The sequence below is a fragment of the Anabas testudineus genome, chromosome 13 (genome assembly GCF_900324465.2).
Source record: "Anabas testudineus chromosome 13, fAnaTes1.2, whole genome shotgun sequence".
NCBI classification, from domain to species: Eukaryota; Metazoa; Chordata; class Actinopteri; order Anabantiformes; family Anabantidae; genus Anabas; species Anabas testudineus.
In genome coordinates, this window is record NC_046622.1 from 6013934 (window position 1) to 6033808 (window position 19875).

Genomic DNA, 19875 nt, shown 5'->3' on the forward strand with positions numbered 1-19875 from the left:
TCTCTGAAGCCATGTGGTGCTGAAAGAAGAGTGTACATGCAAACAATTTCCTCAAAATGTGTTACTTGAAATGAATTTATCTGAATGAAAGCAAACAAAAAGATAATTTCAACCTCAAGCCCTGATCAGATGATTCCTCTGAAACATCTCTACACGTCTGCCATTGGTGATTTGTCCTATAATGGGAACAGAACAACATGGTGACTGGCCAAACGGCTATTTTGCTCATCGCATTACTCATTATTTAGTAAAACAGAGGCAGGGCAGAGACAGAAACAAAATGAGAATGACAAGAGATTGAGAAAGATTGTGCGTTGTCTTGTGGGTACATATCACAGGCAGCGAGAAGTTGAGCAACGGCATCTGTCTGAGTGCCTGCAGTCATTCTGTGTGTAACCAAATGATACATGGCTTTAATGTGATGGCACTCTCTATTAAGACTTGAGGGGGAAAAAGGGAGGCACTTCCAGAAAAATAGTGAGTAGCTGGAGGAGCTCAGTTTTAGATGTCCTCTCTGTGTCCTATAATTGAACACTTCATTATGTGCTTGGCTCTCTCTCTCTTTTCTTATGTGTCTTTCTTTGGTCATTTCTCAGTGTAGAAGGACAGAGAGAAAAACTGACCTGCCAAATCAAGCACAGATCAATGGAACCAGACCCACTCTGAAAATTACCTACAGCAGGAAAATAATCTCTCAGAGATACTCAGGGATTTGGTCATTTTCCAACCAGGGACTCAATCATTAGCACCAGATTTACAGTTTACTATTTCAAAAGGCGACAATTAGGGAAAGCTTAACTAGAACTGGATGGATTTTTATGCACATATTTCAAAATTATGGAAAAGAGTGAGTGTGCATCAGGTTTCACAACAGCTTGAGTTGTGCTTTTAAATTTTTTTTGAAATTCAAAACATGTCTATAGGTGAAACAAAGGTGAATTGTTTGTGTCATTTTTAGCCTCAGCTTAGCATCGAAATGACTCATCACTGACACAGACTTTAAAGTTTATCTTAAGCACAGAAACATTGTGAAGAAACCTCACTGAAGTTGCCAGTTCTTTTAGTCACAATACAAAACTCATGATCTTAGGTGAAAGAGAAAGTGCTAAAGAGCTTTTCCACACGCTTCACATCAGGAGTTCAAAGCACCCTCTGCATTTCTGCTGACCAGTCGATCTAATGATCCTCACCCACAAACAGAACACTGCTATTCTTGAGCTCCACTTGTGAAAGCAAAATGCTCATGAGGTGGGAATCAGATGTTTTCTGGCAGCGAACCATGGATTCAGAGATGGTTAAACCCTCATGTCGTCACCTGGAACCCAACAAATGTAGCAACAACCCAGAGATCTAGCTCTACATAGCACATTGACATGCATGCTGTACAAATAACAAGTGGTTTTACAACCTGATGCTTCTTGCATCTTTTAATCCTACACAATGTAGGAATATACTGCAGTGCCTAAAGCTAAGTATCTCAACATAGAACTGTTTATACTGGACGAAGATAAAAATGCTGCAAATTGTATTAATTTCTGACTCCACCTGTGAGATTTTTTTCATCTTGCAGTGTTAGTGTCAGTGCTAACAACACTGTCAAAGATATTGAAAAATTATTTTTAGAAAAATTAAGCCTTGATTGCGCGACAAGTATTACATCAACACTGTGAAAACACAAGGTTTAACCTTCAGGAAGTAGATTTCATTAGGCCTTGGTGCAGCATAAACGGAGCTCTCAGAACCATTATAAAAACAACCTCTCCGCTATGACAGATAGCTTCGGCAAAGAATAATGGAGAGCAAAAAGGAAATGACAGTTCAAGGACACTTTCACTTCCAGCACAGCCTGCGTGGTGACATACTGTTGTTTGGTAGACTGAGAATGCCAGCCATGCTACTGGCCCAGGTTTCAGAGGGCTAACACCCACACCAAGCACCCTAGCAGGATGACAGTATTGATGTGGCATGTCTGCCTCACTGCCATCACCAGTGATGGCCACGGTCCTAACAGCTGACAGGCAAGTGCTTCCATGTGGAGATGAGTCATTTCAAATGTGGGGGAGCTGCTGCCATTTCAGGACCCTTTGATAGCAGGCTTGTGACTGAACATAATGATTGTGATTGGTTCACTCCAAATGACTTCCGTTCCAAAACACTGAGCTTCGCTTGGATTAGAGGATCAGAGGAATGGGAAACATTGGGGAGTTTACACTAGCAAAAAAACTAAATTGAATCAAATCATGTTGCACAGCAAAACGACAAATGGGTAGGTTGGTTTGTGCTGAAGAAAAAAAATAAAAATCCAAATGTACTGTAAAAGTGCTCACCAAGGCCCTTTGGCATGATACCGCTGCTGTCTGCTGGGTTGACCGCCCAGTAGTAGTACTTCAGTGTATGCATGAGCTGGAGCACTGTGCCCACACGACGGATCGTGTTGTAGATGGTGGCTGTGCCAATGAACTCAGCAGAAAGGTATGTGTACAGAGACAGTTGTACCTGGAATAGGAACATACACACACACACACACACATATATTACCTGTTGTTACTGCACAGTAACTATATACAGTACAAAGACAGGCTCATCGCCCAAACCTAAATGAACTAAGACATTTTCCTTTTGCTGTTCAGCGACAATAAGCAACAGACCTGACAAGAATCCCGAATCCCACCACAGTCACTCCAGCACTAAATACAGTCCCATATGTCATAAATTACAGGATATTAACAAGATAATAACACGACGAAAGGAGCTGGTGCAGTCACGATGTGAGCCTGATGTGATATGGTTTAAGGATACTGACTAACTCTGAACACCATGTTATTGCTAATGTAATTTCCATGGGAACAGAGTAGCAAAATGCACTCATAAAATATTATTTGTCTTCTGGGAAAAGGTCAGTGGTCCCATGTAATTAATGCTTATTACACGTGCCTATCATTCACACAGCTGGCTCTCTATAGCCTGTGCAGCTTGAGGATATGGACAGGAGAAATGTGGACTTTGTGGCATGTCCTAAGGGAGAGAGCTAGTGTTGCTAAAAGTGCTCTAACTTACTTCATTAAGTCGCTGTTTCACTCATTTTTTCCTCCCTCTTTCTCCACTTTCTATTTCAGAGGAGTGTCACAGGGAAACCTTCAGACACTTCTGTATTTATTTCCTCTTTTTATTTATTCATGGCTTGGCCCCACTACCAGCATTCATGAGGCAAATGTATTTGCCACACAACCGCAGGTCCTTAGATATACCTCATCCCAATTCTTCACGGATCTTTATTTAAAAAGAGGAAAATAAGCCTCTAGAATGTTTAAAACTTGTTTAGGTAGAGGACAGGGAAGGTAAAGCAAGTGATGAATTCCACTCTGACCATTTAATGATTTATAAATACGAGAATGTACTATATCTAGAGTGTGGCAATAGTTTGGTGAAAAACTGTATGTTTTGCATTTGGCTGATTAATATTACGTGCAATATAAAAAATAAAAATTAAAAATAGTATTGAAGTATGATTGTAGCTTCCCATGCATGACACATACTTGACAATATAAAACAAAGTCCACCTCCTTCCTCCTACTTTCTTTGATAGAAAAAGTGGGTGAGGATTTGCAATTTCACTTCTCAACAAAGCAATAATGATGAAAAGTGTAACTGAAGTCTTCTGTGGTTTAAAGCTCCTGATATGCATCCACTTCCACCTGATAACACTAAACAACTATCCTTTCATGAGTTACTTGCAGGAGCTCACCTTGGCAGGGGTGTGGATCCAGATGGCCGCATTGAACAGGATGTGGTCACAAAGCTGCTTCAGTAGTGGTGCCCCATGAGTCAAACCATCCAGATACTTTGCAAAGGAGAGGAATTGCTCTAATACAGCCCTGGTGATGTGTGCACGTGATGACTGTACAAAAACAAAATAATAATATAAAACAGCAACATTGCATTGTCGTTTTTCAATAAGCATGTACGTTTATATGTATTAAAGTTGGTTTTTAAATATCAGAACAAAACAAAGTTAACTAACAGCTTTGATGGTTAAGACAAGTCCAAAGAATTCAGATTAAAATAGAGAGATGAGTGAGAATTGTTTGAATGAGTTTTCACAATTATAGATGCGTTTTGGGACTTTGTGCATTTACTTACTAAACACATGTATTTTGTCCATCGTGTGCTGCTTAAATGTTGCACACACCTTTACATAATTTACTTCCTGGAAGTTTAATGCCCTTCTTCCTGGTGGGTGTTATTTCTTAGTTTCTGTGTATATAGCTCAGTTAAAGGATCACTATGTTTTGCATGTTCTACTTACTTGTTTTGTTCAGTATCGATGTGTTTAGTCATTTTGTGAAGTGGTTCATCTAAAAATATTTAAACAAAATGAGGGCATGACTTTGCAGAGAATTTCACTTTGGCCAGTTTGGTTAACACTACCGACTGGCACTTGAGAAAAAAAACGAAGGCACGGGGAGAAGGGAAGGTGTGGCATAAACAGATCACAAGCAGATGGTGCAATATGTGGAAGTGTGAAACCTGGCAGCGGGAAGGCAGCAAAAAAAAAAAAAAGGCAGGCAGCAGCTCTCAGGTGCCGACTTTGCCTGGCTGTTGGTTAACAGCAGCTGAAGCCAGCAGGCAGGCAAGTCACTGAGTGACAAAGTGGAGTCATTTCTCAGTGCTCCAAAAGAGCCAGCACACTGGGGAGGCTAGCAAGCTGTTGGATCTGCATCACAACATGGGTAAATAAAGACTGATGCGGAAAGAGAGATAAACCAAGGGGGGGGGGAGAGAAGTTTTGTGGTGGTCTTCCTCTAACTTTATTTAATTCAAAGATATATTGAATGTTGAAGGGGCTTGGAAAGTGCATATAAATTACGGTGCATTTGTGTACTGTATCATCTGTTTCTTTGGAGAAGGGAAAATGTGTTTTTAAAGTATATGGGGTTTTCTGTAAAAAAAAATTGTAAAAACTGTACATCAAAGTCATTTCCCATTTAATTTCACTCAAGAGAAAATGAAGAGTTGGACGTTTTCAAAAAGAGACACTTTGAAGACTCCTCCCCTCCCCAGACCATCGGCTTGTAATGGGATCTTGTTGTATTTTATTTCTCTTTCTTCTAGTAAATATGTAAACATGACTCAGTACCTTTTCTAACAGGTATCCAATGACCAGAAAGCCCTTTCCTCCCAGCATCTGCTCCTGCATGGCTACAGAGCTCTTGAGCAGCTCAACCAGAAAGGCCAGGAGAGTAGCACTGCAAAAACAACAACATACACCTTCTCACACATGGATAAAATCTATTCTCACAATCATCACATGGGGAAGGAGTTATTCTATAAAGTACAGCAGCATGAGGAGACAGTGTGGCCGAGGGAAGAAAAACAAGCATGTCAGCAATCAGCTGGAAACTCAGGCTCGCCACTTTCATCTCTCCTCAATTCAGAAGAAAAGGTTCAGTACTGGGCTCTCCAGGGAAAGAGAGTGGTCTCAGGGTGAGTTGTAACAGGGTGTATATGTATGGGTTCAAGGGAGCAAGGCGGTACATTGAAGGCAATTTTTTTTCTTTGTTGCAGGGTTTTTTCAGTTGGCGGTGGTGCTCAGTGACACTTCTTAATCGGCTTTCCCTCACATCCTCTATTGGCCTCTGCTGCAGCGCAGCAATCACACTGACACAATCATGTCTGTGCAGGCCTGCCCATAGATACTTCACATACACTACATGCATACAAAATAATTCAGTCAAATGTTTACTTCGCCCTGCTGTGTGTCTGTTTGTCTACACTGTCAGCTTGAAGGTGCTCATTTCACTCACTGGTGATTCGGCCTAGCTATAAAACTGAGGCACAGGGAAGACATACAGAACTGGGTGACCATCAACTCTGTGTGCTCTTGGTTCAGCCTCTGATCCTTTACAGCACCTACTGAGTGATGTTACAACACCACTGTGTGGAACCCAAGGTGGCACAGAGTAACCTAAAGAACATGTTTCCTCTACTGCTTTCTTTCTTTCTTTTTAATCACTATTAGTGGGAGCTGTTGAGAATAGCCACAGCAGATACACAGGCATTGTAAGAGAGCTAATTGTTGTAGAAGCTTTGAACTTCTCAACGTAGCAGGCTTTGGAAAGACTCTAAATGCCAGGACAAGGACAAAGCAAGTGTTGGGGTGAGATACATACTGAGGAGAAGACAGGAAGCAGAAATGAGAGGAAACTACAGTGGCAGAGAGCATTGGGTATTAGGGGTCTGTGCTGCTGTGTGGCCACTCCTGTGTCTTTCTAGACATACTGCAGTAGTTGAACAGGATTAGAGCAGAGCTCAGACTCCATCCAAAGCACAGCGCAGAAGCTGTGGACTGATGAGCTGAGGATGACGGCTAGAGGAGTCTGAGCCAACAAGTAGAGATAATATTGAAACCTGGACTACAGCTTGACCAAGGCTGGTACTATAAGCAGGCAGTGGGTTACACTTCTGCTATATTACATTAAAAGGGAATATGTTTAACGATTCAACAGTAACTAATGATAATAAATAATACGTTTAATTGAAGTATAAATATCGTGAGAAGGTTTGCGATTTAACACTTTCATTCTATGAACATATTTTTACCAAAAACACACAGACTCTACAATCTGGATGTTGATACTTTCTCACCATTTTTGTTGATTTCTCACTTCCTGTGCTCTGAAATTTTCTGCCAGTAACCATCACTCCAAAAATAGTGCCAATAATAAACAAGTCTGCAGCATCATCCCAATTAGGAGAAATTAGATGTTTCTGTGTTACAGGCACACTCTCAATTCCAGCTAAAAATACCAAATGAAATGTATAATTGGATTAAAAGTCATTAATTTTACTCCAATCAGTCACAAAGAGCTTCACATACAAGTCAAAGATTTAGGATTAAAGAGTCAAAACTGATTTCCAAAATACTATAACACTGTCGTGTATAGTTACAATAGGTCTATTTCGTACCATACAGTGGTTTCCACCTGGCTGTCGTTCAGCTGATGATAGTCCAGCTGAGCAAAGAGAGGAAAGAGCACCTGGATCCCACCGATGGAATGGATGGCACTGTGGATGGAGTGAGTCACTGTGGCTTTCACATCCTGTGAGGACAACACCCATAAAACAAGTTTATAATGTCATTTTAAACCCAGTGCAACATAAATTAATGCACAAAACACAAGTTGGCTTTAAGCAACTGACCTGTAGCATAAGGGCGTGTGGTGAGTGCACAAAGATGGAGGCATTTTCTTTCGGCGAGGACTCCAGGCACAGTTGGGCGTCTGTGGCCTTGGCGTTGTAAGTGAAGGCGATGGAGCTGGCCAACTTGCCATCATACAACACCTGCTTGTGATGCTCTGCTAAGTGGATATCACTCTCTGACTTGAACTTAAATGTGCTCTGGATAGAAAAGAGAAAATAGAAGTGCAAATGAGGATGAATAAAAGGAAAGATAAAGAGAGATAGAGAGAGTGAGAGTGATAGCTCCTTCCTGAATATGCGCCCTATTGGTGATGGTCGGGTGTTATCTTTTAATTATAACTATATTAAAAAATATCCATTTAAGAATGAAAAATGACAAGATAAATGATTTTTTCATATCAGCAATTCCACATATCTAGAGGTCAGGATTTCCTTCTTGTGCATTTTAAAAAGCATTGTCTCTATTGACTCAAAGCTACACTTTTTATCTCTTTCATCATATCATACTTCAGTTAAAGACACAAAGCACAATTGTATTTGCATGTTAGCGATGCAAAACATCAGGGGTGAGTAGTGAAGACATACTAAATTTGTACAACAGTAAAATAAGAAAGCAAGAAAAAAAAAGAGGGTTATAATTTATTATTTTAATGATATCTTTTCCATGCAGGTCGTATTACATTATGTGGTTTTATTGCTGTATGTATTTCTTACTTATCTTTTCTTAACTGCTTTAAATGTTTAAGCTGAAGTCTTTTTATCTCAGTGGAAACATTATTTGATGACAATCTTCAAGATCCTCTGCAGACCACAATTATTGAGAGGAACAGGAGCTGATGACAATGATCAAAGTTGCTTTGATAGCACAGATGATTGTTTACCTGCATTAATATAACCCAGCCTTTTAATTTAGTCTGGAGCAATTTCAATCCATGCATGTTCCCATGAATATGCACTGAAATGGAAAAAAGCTGCAGAGACAATGTGCCATTACTGCAGTCCTTTACTTAACACACATTAAGATTTTTTAATCAGTGTAGATGCTTCTTTAATGAAGAACTATTTGTTTGTTCAAATATGCTTTTCACTGATGAAACAGGAACAAATACAACATGAATTTCTCAAATATGGCTGAAAACACCTCCAAATTAAAGCTGGCAGTCTGTAATTTAGCTTTGAATTACTGTGTTTCACTTCACATCCAAAGCAATCAGACTCAGAGTCAAACATTTAGCAAATACATGTTGAAAGCCCAATATAGAGTAAGAATTTATTTATATAATTAACTAAACTTCCCCATTCCAGGCAGAGATAAACTAGATTCAATTTACATAAAACAGAGATTAAACTGTAAGGCATATAACAAACCATATAACACATTTTATTGACTATTATTCCCTTTATTTTGTATGAATCCTGAATGAAATGAAATAAATAAATCTATCCTTTAAACATACCTATTCAGTGTACATGATTGTAGTGTGTCTTGATATTTCATTAGGCCTGAATCACCACATCTCACTACATTCTGATAGATGAACATAAAAAGCCAGTTGCCCTTTAACACATTTATTATGGCTAAAATAACAAGTAGATAATCTTTAACAAACCACTCTAAATTTACTCGGTCACTAAGCTGTTGACAGATGAGCTGAATTAATCTGTCAGTGCGGCGTGAATGGAATATGCTTAATAAGAAAATCAATTCTTCTAATCAGGAGGGTTGAATTATTAATGAATGAGAGACAATTTTATTTTTTCCTCTCCGACACAAGAAAAGCAAGTGGATGGTGATAAGATAAAGTGAGACAGAAAAGAGCAAACTACCAACTGGAAGATAAATACAGTATGTTATGCAACAGAAGCAAACAGGGGGTCATGCACCTGCCTAAAAGGCATTTTAATCTGTTTTCAATAGGAGAGCAAATGGAAGAAAAGGTCAGCTGACTCAAGCTGTCAATAGTACAATAATTGTATATCTGAATTCTATATCTGCTACAAATATGGAACGACACAACACTTTAAGATGTAAGGATATTCTAGATGTCTATTCTCTGGGTTTCAGCTTTTACTTTGGACAAATTAACCGTTTCCAAACAATTTTAGTCAAAACCATGTGATATTATGTGTTAGTATAAATGCTGGCACTATAGTAGTTACCTGGCAGCATTATTCTAGCAGTTTTTCAGGAAAGCTCCAGAAACTGAGAGGACTGAAGAGGGTTGAACCACATTTAATAGCATATCCCCTTCCACATGATAAAAAAGCATAAGAGGTTTTCTGTTCATCTGCTATGATCAACACAGCAGCCAGCGTGCCTCTCATCATGTAGTCTCTAACATCCTTCAAAGGTTCCCACTCGTGGAACCAGAGTGACAAGAAATAACAAGATCCAGCGCCCTGCACTTTAGTGTGAGTCCTGCTGCAATGTGAAAGTAATGATCTCATGGGTTTTGGCTAACAAACCCTGTAGTATGACAGCAGTGCTCCACAGACCAGCCAGTCATATAGAAGAATTAGAGCACAGTTCCTCCTTCTGCCAAAGGCTGCCAATGACCAGGGGCATCCCCACAACTCCCTATAAGAAACAGGCAGACACTTGCAGAGCTGGGGGCACTTTCTTGTTAATTCCTTGTCTCTGCAGAAACATTACAGTCAGTGCAATTGTTTCCAATAAACAGATAAAATATTTTTCTATTGGCTAAATGACAAAGTTAATATCTAGAGATGTTGTTTGAAAACGCATTTCTTTCATTTTTATTTAACAATGTATTCCTCATCTCAAGTCTTCTTTATATATCCAGTCAATGTCTACCTTTTCATTCATTTTCATGTTGATGAAACAACATTTAAACTTAATTAAATAACATATTTTCTTTTGTGGAGCTTTTGTGGGATTATACAAGTTGTGTGCTGCTCCACTGACATATTTGATGCATTTACAGGCAGACAGGTTTACTACAAAAAAAAAAAAAAGACTACATTTGGAGGTATTTATGTAAACTGACACAGTATTTATGAAGTTTCTGACATCTGCGAGCTTGTTCTACATCAAACATTGCATTATTGCATAGCACATTGCATTATTGCACAGTGGCTAAACAGAAACGAGATAAACAGGGCTGTGCAGCTCCCCTGTCTCTTCTATGGCAATCTGCGGTGCATGCTGCAGAGCAGTGTTGGCACAGATTCAATGGGCTAATCTGTCTCATGAAGAAAACATATGGTAGTGATGATAGAGGACAAAGACAGAAATAAATCTCAGTGCATCACATGAGAAGACATAAAGTCATGGCTTAATTATTTTGACTAATCAACTCAGTGACTAATATTGTGTCTTCAGTGACGCTTGGTTGTGAATTATATCCTTCAATTTCCTTGTATGAATCAAATTTTATGTAGGAGCAGCAGCAGAGGAGGGGGGGGGTGCCTCTTTCACAAGGGATAGACATGCAATAGATGTTGTGTATGTGGCACATAGCAGATTTATATTATATACAGTCCAGATTAATATTATAGATGAAAAACACATAAATAATATTATTTGGGAGGATGTTGAGCACAATTTCAAATTTAAAATACTTTTCAAGGCTTATGAGCTCTTCTCACACAGCAGTGATGAATGACAGTCCAATATGACAGTCTGCTGGTGTCTGTCTCCGTGTCTGCAGATCCACCACGTCTGGCTGCTGATGTTAAAGTCAGTCACAGAATTGGCAATATACAGCAGATGTTGTTTAATACTTTGAATGAAATAAGCACAAGTTCATCTCGGGTCAGAGTACACTTTCACATATAGCAATATGAAAAGAGCCCAAGGAAATATTCTAAAAGGTCTGTCAGATTTACAGTCATAAATCATAACATGTAGTAGGAATACTAACCGTAGGCAGCAATAATCTCTGCATTTCAACTAACCCCAGAAGCCACGGTTACATTCAATACACTGTGTGAGCAAGAGAAAGTGTGTCAAACATCAAAGGAGGGTGAGAGGACCATGGATCAGAAAATAAATCATACATCAGCTCAGTTGTTTATTCTCCAGCTATGGATCGGAGTGGAGTTGAAACAGACATACAAACACAGTCCAACCTACACTGTAGCAGATGTATGATGCAGTGATCTGCCGCTCTCACTCTTCACAGAGGTTCTCAATTAAAACAGACAGGCCCCTCGTCTAGACAGCACTCCTATTACCACAAACAATCAGTGGGTCTGACAACTATCTGACCTTCCTGCTCAGCTCACCTGGCCGGCTCCATCATACTCACTATTACCAGCACCATTCACAGCTTCATCTGCTGCAGGTAATTGTCTCCCCGGGACACGCTCTTCATTATTACGAGAAATCAGGAGGATTGCTTCACTATGTGTTACCTCTCTAACAGAAGGTCTAGAACCACAATTAAGGAGGGAAACGTCAAGCCACCAGCTATTAGTGGAAAGACTAAACAATGAGTTCTCCTGGGAATATCCAGGCACTGATAGACTCGAGTGAAATCACAAGACTCCACCTTAAAATCTTGAGCTTAACCTCATAATCTACTATTGTTTCCTGCCATAAAAAAGCAAATTCTATCTTAAAAGCTGATAGAGAGCAAACAGGGCTTGTGCTCATAGTCAAAATATTAAATATTGTCTGAGACACATCCTGTGTGTAAAGCTTGTGGATTGGCAGGGTGTCTGTTTTTCCTCCATTTGTGACACAGTGGTGACCTTAACAGCAGCACAAAAGTGAGACACTGAGAGGGAGAAGGAACAATCTCTATATCAGAGAAGGAACTGAGTGCACCTGTCTCATTTAGGAGCATTTGGTGTACAGAGTTAATAAATAAATAACTAAAAGTCATTTAAATAAAATATGTGCTAACCAAATATTTTGTCACCATATGATAAACATTCACAGCTAAATCCCCTCTGGGTAGGTCAGCATCTTTCTATATTTACAATCTTTTGGTCTTTGTCAGGAAGCTTGGAAGTGCTACACCTGCTGCAGCTGATATAAGTCGGCTCAGGACTCTATCCCCTCGGCGTGCCTGCTGCTCCGCTCCATCTATTGTGCCATTATTCCCCAAAAGTAGGTAATTTATGCAGCCATTTATCTGTGAGGAAAACCATCACTCCCAGGATGGAGTCACAAGGTAAAGAAACTGCAGCAGGGCAGCACTGGGCATTGATTTCACCGATTGTTAGGTGACGCAGACTGCTTACACGTAATCTAATTTAGTCCACCTTAAGTACATACCTTATAGCCTGGTCCAAGCTGATGAATTGCAAATATCTGTGCAGGATTGAGGGCTTCGCTGAACACGTAGACGGCTCCTAGCTGGCCACAGAATACTCTGTTGGAGTCTGCTGTCTCTGAGGACCCGAGGAAGCACTTATCATAACTCTGCAAGAGGGAATTAGAAAAAAAAGAAGCTATATTATTTTGTATGTTGGGAATAAAAAATAAAATCACACCGAGCTGAATTAGGCAGATGGCAAAAAGTAGGAAATCTAATATTTATTAACACATTTTTCATATGTTGGCCTAGAAATGCATCGTTAGTGTAGATATTCAAAACAGCATCACCTCATTGTTTCAGTGTCTACCTTGACAATTCCCTATTGGGAAATGGAAAACAATGACCTTGATTTACAAAGATATGAAACGTCAGTATAGCCTCAGGGTTTGTGAAAAATATGCACTGTGATTACATTTAAGACAAAACTGAAGGATAACAAACAATATCAGTCGTTAATTACAACTGAAGAAATAAAACTGGGAAAGAAAAACCAGGTTAAAGAGGATTTAATATCTTGATCAAGTTTGTCTTACATTTAACCCTATTAGGAAAGCCATCGTGATTTCTGAGTGATGTAAACCTTATCAAAACAGCATAATAAGATATTATTTAGATAATACAAATACAATATGACTTATTATAAAAATATGGAGACATAAGTGGCAAAATAGCAGATGAACATATGATATCTTTATATTAAATATTCACATACAAGAGTATAAAACAGTGCCTACTCTGGTACTTAATTGTGGTGGTGATTGTTTTATGCCACAATTCACAGGAATGCTAATTGGGAAAAGATATGATGTGAAATTATTTCTACTGTCTGTGATGCAGCTGTTTCTGTGGCCACAAGAGAAAAAAAAATCCTCATTAGAATAAAGATAATTTATGGTGGATTTTCTCTTCTGGTGTAAGAAAAGTCCTCCACAGAAACGATCCATCACAAAGTTAGGAAACTTTAGGTAATTTAGTGAAATATTTTATGAAACTCATTTATATCTCGACCTGACATTTGTGCAATCTTCACTCAAATACACAGCTACAGTGTGAAGTGCATCTTTTATAATGTATCTCTCCGAGTGCAAATTGCTTTTTAACGAAAGAGCCACGTGTGACATCACACATCACAGGTTTTCATTTTGGCTTAGAATCATTCAAACATGCAAATAAGACAGATGTTAAGCCATCAATGACAGTGTTGTCATACATTTTAAACAAGAATACTTCAGTCTACAATCTGTGTACACAAAGTAGCTACTGAGATTTAGCAATTTTCACTCTACACATAATATATTTTCTCTAAATGTTTTATATTCCCTCTTCCTCCTTTAATGCAGCATAACTCTGTGACAAATAGATATTCAAATTAAGACTGAAATGCCACTCATATTTCCAAGACAAATTTGTGTTGATATGGTAAAATGTATTTTGCTCAATAAGCACTACTGAAAATGTATGCTTTTTTTTCCTCTAAGAATTTCCAGCTATCCAGAAGTCATTATGATAGCCTGGGTCGTGTACAAATAAACATCAAAACCAGGAAGCAATAGATGATGATGAGAACGAGTAAAAAGAAGAGCTCTTACATCATTCGTGTTGACGTGCCACGCCATGTCTCCATAAGAAACAAGCTGTCCATTAACGTAGCATCTGATTTCACTGTTTCTCCAGCGGCTATAGATGTGAACTATACTGATCATGTACCACTGGGGGTGAGAAGAGAGTCAGATTTAACATGTAGAATGTGACCTTCTTTTGTAAAAACATCTTTACACCTACGCTTGAAAAACTGCAATGCAATTCATTTTATAGAGCAACATCTCGTTCCAATATGTTTCTTTTAAAACCAGGAAATTCAGATGGCCCTCACAGTTAACACTCCTGAGCCATGGATTTCTAGTATCTAGTAGAAAGTTTACTACATGCCATTCTGAAATGTGCAGTGGAAGAAAGTAAATAATAGATCAGAAGACAGGCTAAGAGGAGACAAGACTCTGCACAAAGCCATGTCAGCCACTTTTTTTAGAGGATAAAACGCAAACTGGAGCAAGAGACTTTAAAAAGATCATCTAAAGTGATTACAAAAATCAAAGGACCCATTAAAGAGACTGATCTGTAACAATTATATCTTAAGAATTGGAAACATAAATTGATATTTATTTAGATATTTCTTAAAAACTGCACGGTATTGCTGTGGGCGTATTTTATAATACATTAACATTTAAACTGCAATTGGTTTTGTCCTCAGGTTCCTCTTAGAGTGGAAAAACAGGAAAGGAAAGCTTTACATTTTAATAACGTAAACGTTTCAACAAAGCAATTATGGTGACACTAAAAAAGACACATGCATAGTTATTTGCCTCACGGTTTAATTTAACGTTTCTCAACAGCTTGTCCAAATCTGATTAAATTATCTGTATATAAAACCCTTTTTATTTATTGTACCACTCATCGAGTCAATAAATATTAAGTAGTCTACAGAAGTAATAAAAAACCAGGTGCTTTCACAGCAGTAGCTTTATATCAGTGAGCTTATCTTAACATTGTGTGTTGCTGATGCAGCAGTAGCTCCGATGTCAGCTCTTTTGATTTAACGCTGAAGGGCTGTCCACATATTTTTCTTTACTCAGATCCGGTTTCCATGATCCTCTTTGCATTGCAAAGGTAAAAACTGAGGAAACAGTTTAGGCATGAGTCCAAACTTTAGGATTGCACCTTAATTACTGCATTTGTTCTGTGTAGTACTATACGCCATAATAAAACAATACAGAGTAATGGGAACTTTTGCACTTCACTGCTTCAGACAACAAAGAGACATCCTACTATAAAATAGACATAAACACTTTGTACATTATTGCTTTTGACTGGTAGATGTATAATGGTAGATCTAAATCTAATCACTACTAACATTCCTTTAGGTGACAACAAACAAATTCTACTGTCTTTACGTTACCCCTGGAAGTCATGTTGAGAACAGTAATATTTTAAAGCAGCTAATACACATTAACATATATATTTCTTTACAAGAACAAATGGAGCTGGGCTGAAACACTTCAGCTTCCATTCAGAGGTTGTCAGCTCAACAAATTTTGTTTCAAAAGATTTTATGGAAAAGTGTATCATGTATTAATTATTTGTTCATTTTCAATCAGTGTAATGAATGCTGGCCTGCAAATTATGTTATCTCATGAAAAAGAATGTAACTAGAATACAAAATCTAATTTAACGTCTGTTCGCAACTTTAGAGCTGCAGACAACTATACAGAACGACTCAAAACACTCAAACTGCTGATAGAATAATTGCTCCATAAGATCCCTTTTAACAGCAGCCAAATGTCTTTTATGATAGTGTGTCCAGTATTTATTGGTTTGACCCAAAAAGGACAATGCTAGAAGTCTAATGAAATGACTGCTGTCTGCACACAGGTAAAGGTACTTAAAAAGGATTCATAGCTGAGGGGAAGAGTGCAAGCTGTCCAGAAATAATTTGGAACAGCACTTATCAGCAGATGTCTGAACCCAAAATCAATTAAAACCTTAATTCAACATGTTTTATCTTCTAGGAGCTGCTACAAAATGATACCTGTGTTATGGCAGTAGGAATGGGATGAATAGTTGTTCACAGATGTTGCATGAAGGCTCTAATTGTTTCAGACATGCTTTAAGTCAGTTTTCCCTGTCTGCAGGAACAGGTACGCCATACTGACACTCCATGCTAAATTAACTTTAATTTTTGCATCTCCATGTACATCCAATTACAAGACTCCTCTGGGGGTCTTAAACATTCAAGGCAGGTGTGTAGACATACAACTTTCTACTACCAATGAAAGAACAGGTGGCGAGTAGTGAAGGGCAGAGTAGCCAAAAGTGAAGAAGGGTGCATTCAAATTTCTGTTTGTTTTTTATTTATGAATTCAAACATTTAAATGTAAAAATCTAAACATGAACTAAAATTGCAAAAAGTTTACCACATTACCTTGTTATTATTAAGATAATAAGCTGCTGTTACCTACAATATGACTACATTTCCTATCGATTACCCCAATATTACCCCCTGAGCAGCAAAGTCAAGTGCTAACAATGGTTCTTTTAGCATAACAAACACCAGATTGATAATCAAAGCTATGCTTACCTTCCTGGGCTGAAAATCATACTTCACACAATGCTGGAAACCTTTTCCTTTAGACTTGAGTGATGTCACAATCAAGCAGTTCCCAACAAAATGTGCAGAGTAGCCAATGCCCTTGCTGGTGCGAAAGCTGCAAGAAGAGAGATTTACTAGCATACATGATATATGATCAGCTGCAAATTTAAAAGCAGGATAAAATATATTTCATCACAACTTCTTAAGGTTTTTGATTAGCAAGTTATGCAATCTGCATTTTTTGATTTTCTTGGATTCCTTTGGATATTTCCTCCTTATACATACTGCACATACCAGACAAACCACTTACTGAAGTGAAACAGCAGTTTGCTTCTGCATAATAACTTTGGGGATGCACGTCATTTTTGAATGCCTTGTGTTATGCAGAATCAAAGCCAGTTCAGAAGCAATTAACAGGTAACTCTAAAGATTCTTGTGAGAATTATAATTTTATATTTAATTAGTAAAACAAAAATATTTAAGATGTAATTACAACAACTGCAAATTTAGCAAGAATGGATATACTGTACTCTATAGAGAGAATCACACTGTGGTGATCACTGGAGTGTCTAATCCCTAAATTCCATTTCACAGATAAACTACGTATCGTTTCAGCCCTGAACAAATGCCACCTCTATGATATAATATGTGAACAGACTCTGAACAGCTCACACCTTGCACACACACGCACAAACAACCTTGCAGTACCACATTAGTTCTCTGTTCTTTCCCTTCTTGGACTGAACATCTTTTGCACTGCTGACATGTACTCACTACACTCCTACAGTCTTTAGCTCTATAGCAGTCTCCGATCTTTGAAGCCATCCCCCACCCCCACCCGTCCACCACCGCCACCCAGAGGGATCATCTAAACAAACAGACCTCTTTGCCAAGGCAGATAAAGCAAGCATAGGCTTTTAAACTGTGGGGTGCTTGCAGGGCCAGAGAGATATAGAGCCCCACACGTAGCTACCACTGAGCCGGCCAAGACGCTCCAGTGGACAGGCCTGCTTATGATTACACATCAGGTAAAGAGCAGCAACCTTGGTTTGCTTCTGATACAATTCTTTTTTTGTTGTCTACATGCCCTGCCACTGAGCTAAGAGGCCCTCGGAGCAATGCACAAACAGGATTAGCTTGGCATATCTCACCCTTTTTGTGACTGTGTCAGAAAGGAGTTGCTGCCACATGAATACCAACGACTTATCTTAGCCAACATTACTTTTCTTTCTTTGTGATGGTTGCACATCAGAGAAACACAGAACGTACGAGGTGAGAAGAACTGTGTGATCCAGGTAAAGCAATGGCAGCCAGCAGATGATAAACAGAGAGCTGTTATCTGTGATGTTATCTCTGAATTAGTGTGAACAATCTTCCCCATCGGCCAACTCTACCTTTTCATCTTTATTATCCACCCTCTTTTATTTGCTTCCACACTTCTTTTTATACCTCATTGTATCCTGTGATTTTCTCAACAGACAGAACAGCAGCTCAACATCCCTGCACTTGTGGGTTACTGATTTTAGCACTAATTACCCACAAGCCCCTGCAAGAGCTGGTATGTGGGCCTTATGTGGCAGATAATCAAATCTAAATTAATACCTCCACACTGCCTCCCACTGCAGCAGTCTGCCTCTGTAACAGCCAATACCAGTCGCCGTAGTTCATGCTTCGGTGGGTTTTAATCTCAATAATCTCACCTAATTCCCTCTTTCTCTATTATAATTCATGAACATTATCTGGAAAAAAATGAAGTCCTTTCACAAACCACATTACATAAGTGTTGCCAGTGTGTGAAAAAATTGTGTTTGTAAAGCTAGTTTAACCTTGAAAAACAAGTTACAGTCATAATCTTCTTAGGTGGGAAAACCAGTGTAGGTCACAGAGTATCAGACGGCATATTGCTTCGTCAATAAAGCTGCTGGTGGCTTTATGGGTCTCCGCAGAGAGTGAATGATTTCTAATACAAAGCTGAAGCGATTAGATTGATGAAAAACTACAAAGTGGAATTTCTTCTCATCCGTGCGATAATGTAGACACACAGCACCTGTGACAGAGCTCGGATAGCAGCTCAAATGTATACAGTTGTGTACTCACCAGTAGAGATATGGTTTGTCCTTGTCAACATTGATGTTATTCAAGGGATCCATTCTGAACCAGGTGTTGAACGTAAACCCATTCTGATAAGGCCACTTGGCAATAGGAGGTAAAGCAATGGCCTGTGGCAAAAAACAAAAGATGGTAAGAAATATAGTCAGGAAATCACTACCTTGTGGTTTTATGGCTCCACCAACCAGTAAAACTACAGTTTACACACACCTGTTACAGACATGGAGGCAAAATTAACATACACACTGAAGAAAACACAATAGAAAAACTAAAGTGAGCCACTGTCTACAGTAGAGTAATGAATCCTACATGTTTCATTCCACGTTTGTGCCTAATACCAAATGCTAATGTTTTTTTTTTATACAATCTCTAGTCACAAAATGTGTTGTAACAGATAAAACATTTTATAAAATTAAATAACTCACGGGGACAGCAAAGATGTGGTGACCTCTACAGTGTATAGAGGTATAATTTTTGCTCATGTTGAATATTTATGATAGAAATTGTCCAGTTTACCAAGTTTGGGTAAAGTTGCTATTAATTTTTAAACTTGTGGAGACAGGAGATAAATTCATCTCTTGAACCATCAGTGAGATATTAAATTTAACTTAATTAATGGGGTCCTTTATTTACTTAGTCAACATGTCTTGACATGATGCAAAAAGATGCAAAGTTAATCAACAGTATGCTCCACACTGTTGCAAACTGTCACCGGATTCCCATTTCACTACACTAATTTCCTTTACTACATCTCTTGCTTTCCATGATAAATTATCAGGAGCTATGAACTGCATCTACTTAGTTAAGTCGCACTATGATGTGCGTCTTTCTTACACAGGATAGGTTACTAACATTTTCTTCTCGTTTGTAGTCTTACTACATTCCACATTTATGTTTGCTGTAGGATAGAATTTGAAGATGCTCTTGGATAACTTTGTAAAGTCGAGCAGATATGAGAGGAACATTTCAGATATTTATTTTTACTTTGGTGTGTTTTTGGTTGAACACACATGCAGAACACAGAAATACTTTGCTGTTCAGTGTAAGAGAATCTGTTGTCAATTAGTGAGCATGAATTCATTGTCTTAGCTACATTAATAACCTGTAGAAATATAAGCAATTTAAAAAAAC

The 19875-nt window shown here is 38.5% G+C and overlaps 1 protein-coding gene across 6 annotated transcripts in view; it reads right to left on the bottom strand.

Moving 5' to 3' along the window:
• LOC113173007 (neurobeachin-like) overlaps positions 1 to 19875 on the bottom strand; it is a 174735-nt gene that overhangs the window by 109325 nt on the left and 45535 nt on the right. For all 6 annotated transcript variants that reach the window (XM_026376260.1, XM_026376233.1, XM_026376252.1 and 3 more), the window contains exons 5-13: positions 18733 to 18854; positions 16624 to 16750; positions 14078 to 14197; positions 12446 to 12592; positions 7201 to 7398; positions 6967 to 7100; positions 5138 to 5246; positions 3746 to 3898; positions 2328 to 2496 (exon numbers count right to left, since the gene is read on the bottom strand). In XM_026376260.1, the coding sequence (XP_026232045.1) occupies positions 2328 to 2496; positions 3746 to 3898; positions 5138 to 5246; positions 6967 to 7100; positions 7201 to 7398; positions 12446 to 12592; positions 14078 to 14197; positions 16624 to 16750; positions 18733 to 18854 (1279 nt within the window). The remainder of the gene's footprint in view (positions 1 to 2327; positions 2497 to 3745; positions 3899 to 5137; positions 5247 to 6966; positions 7101 to 7200; positions 7399 to 12445; positions 12593 to 14077; positions 14198 to 16623; positions 16751 to 18732; positions 18855 to 19875) is intronic.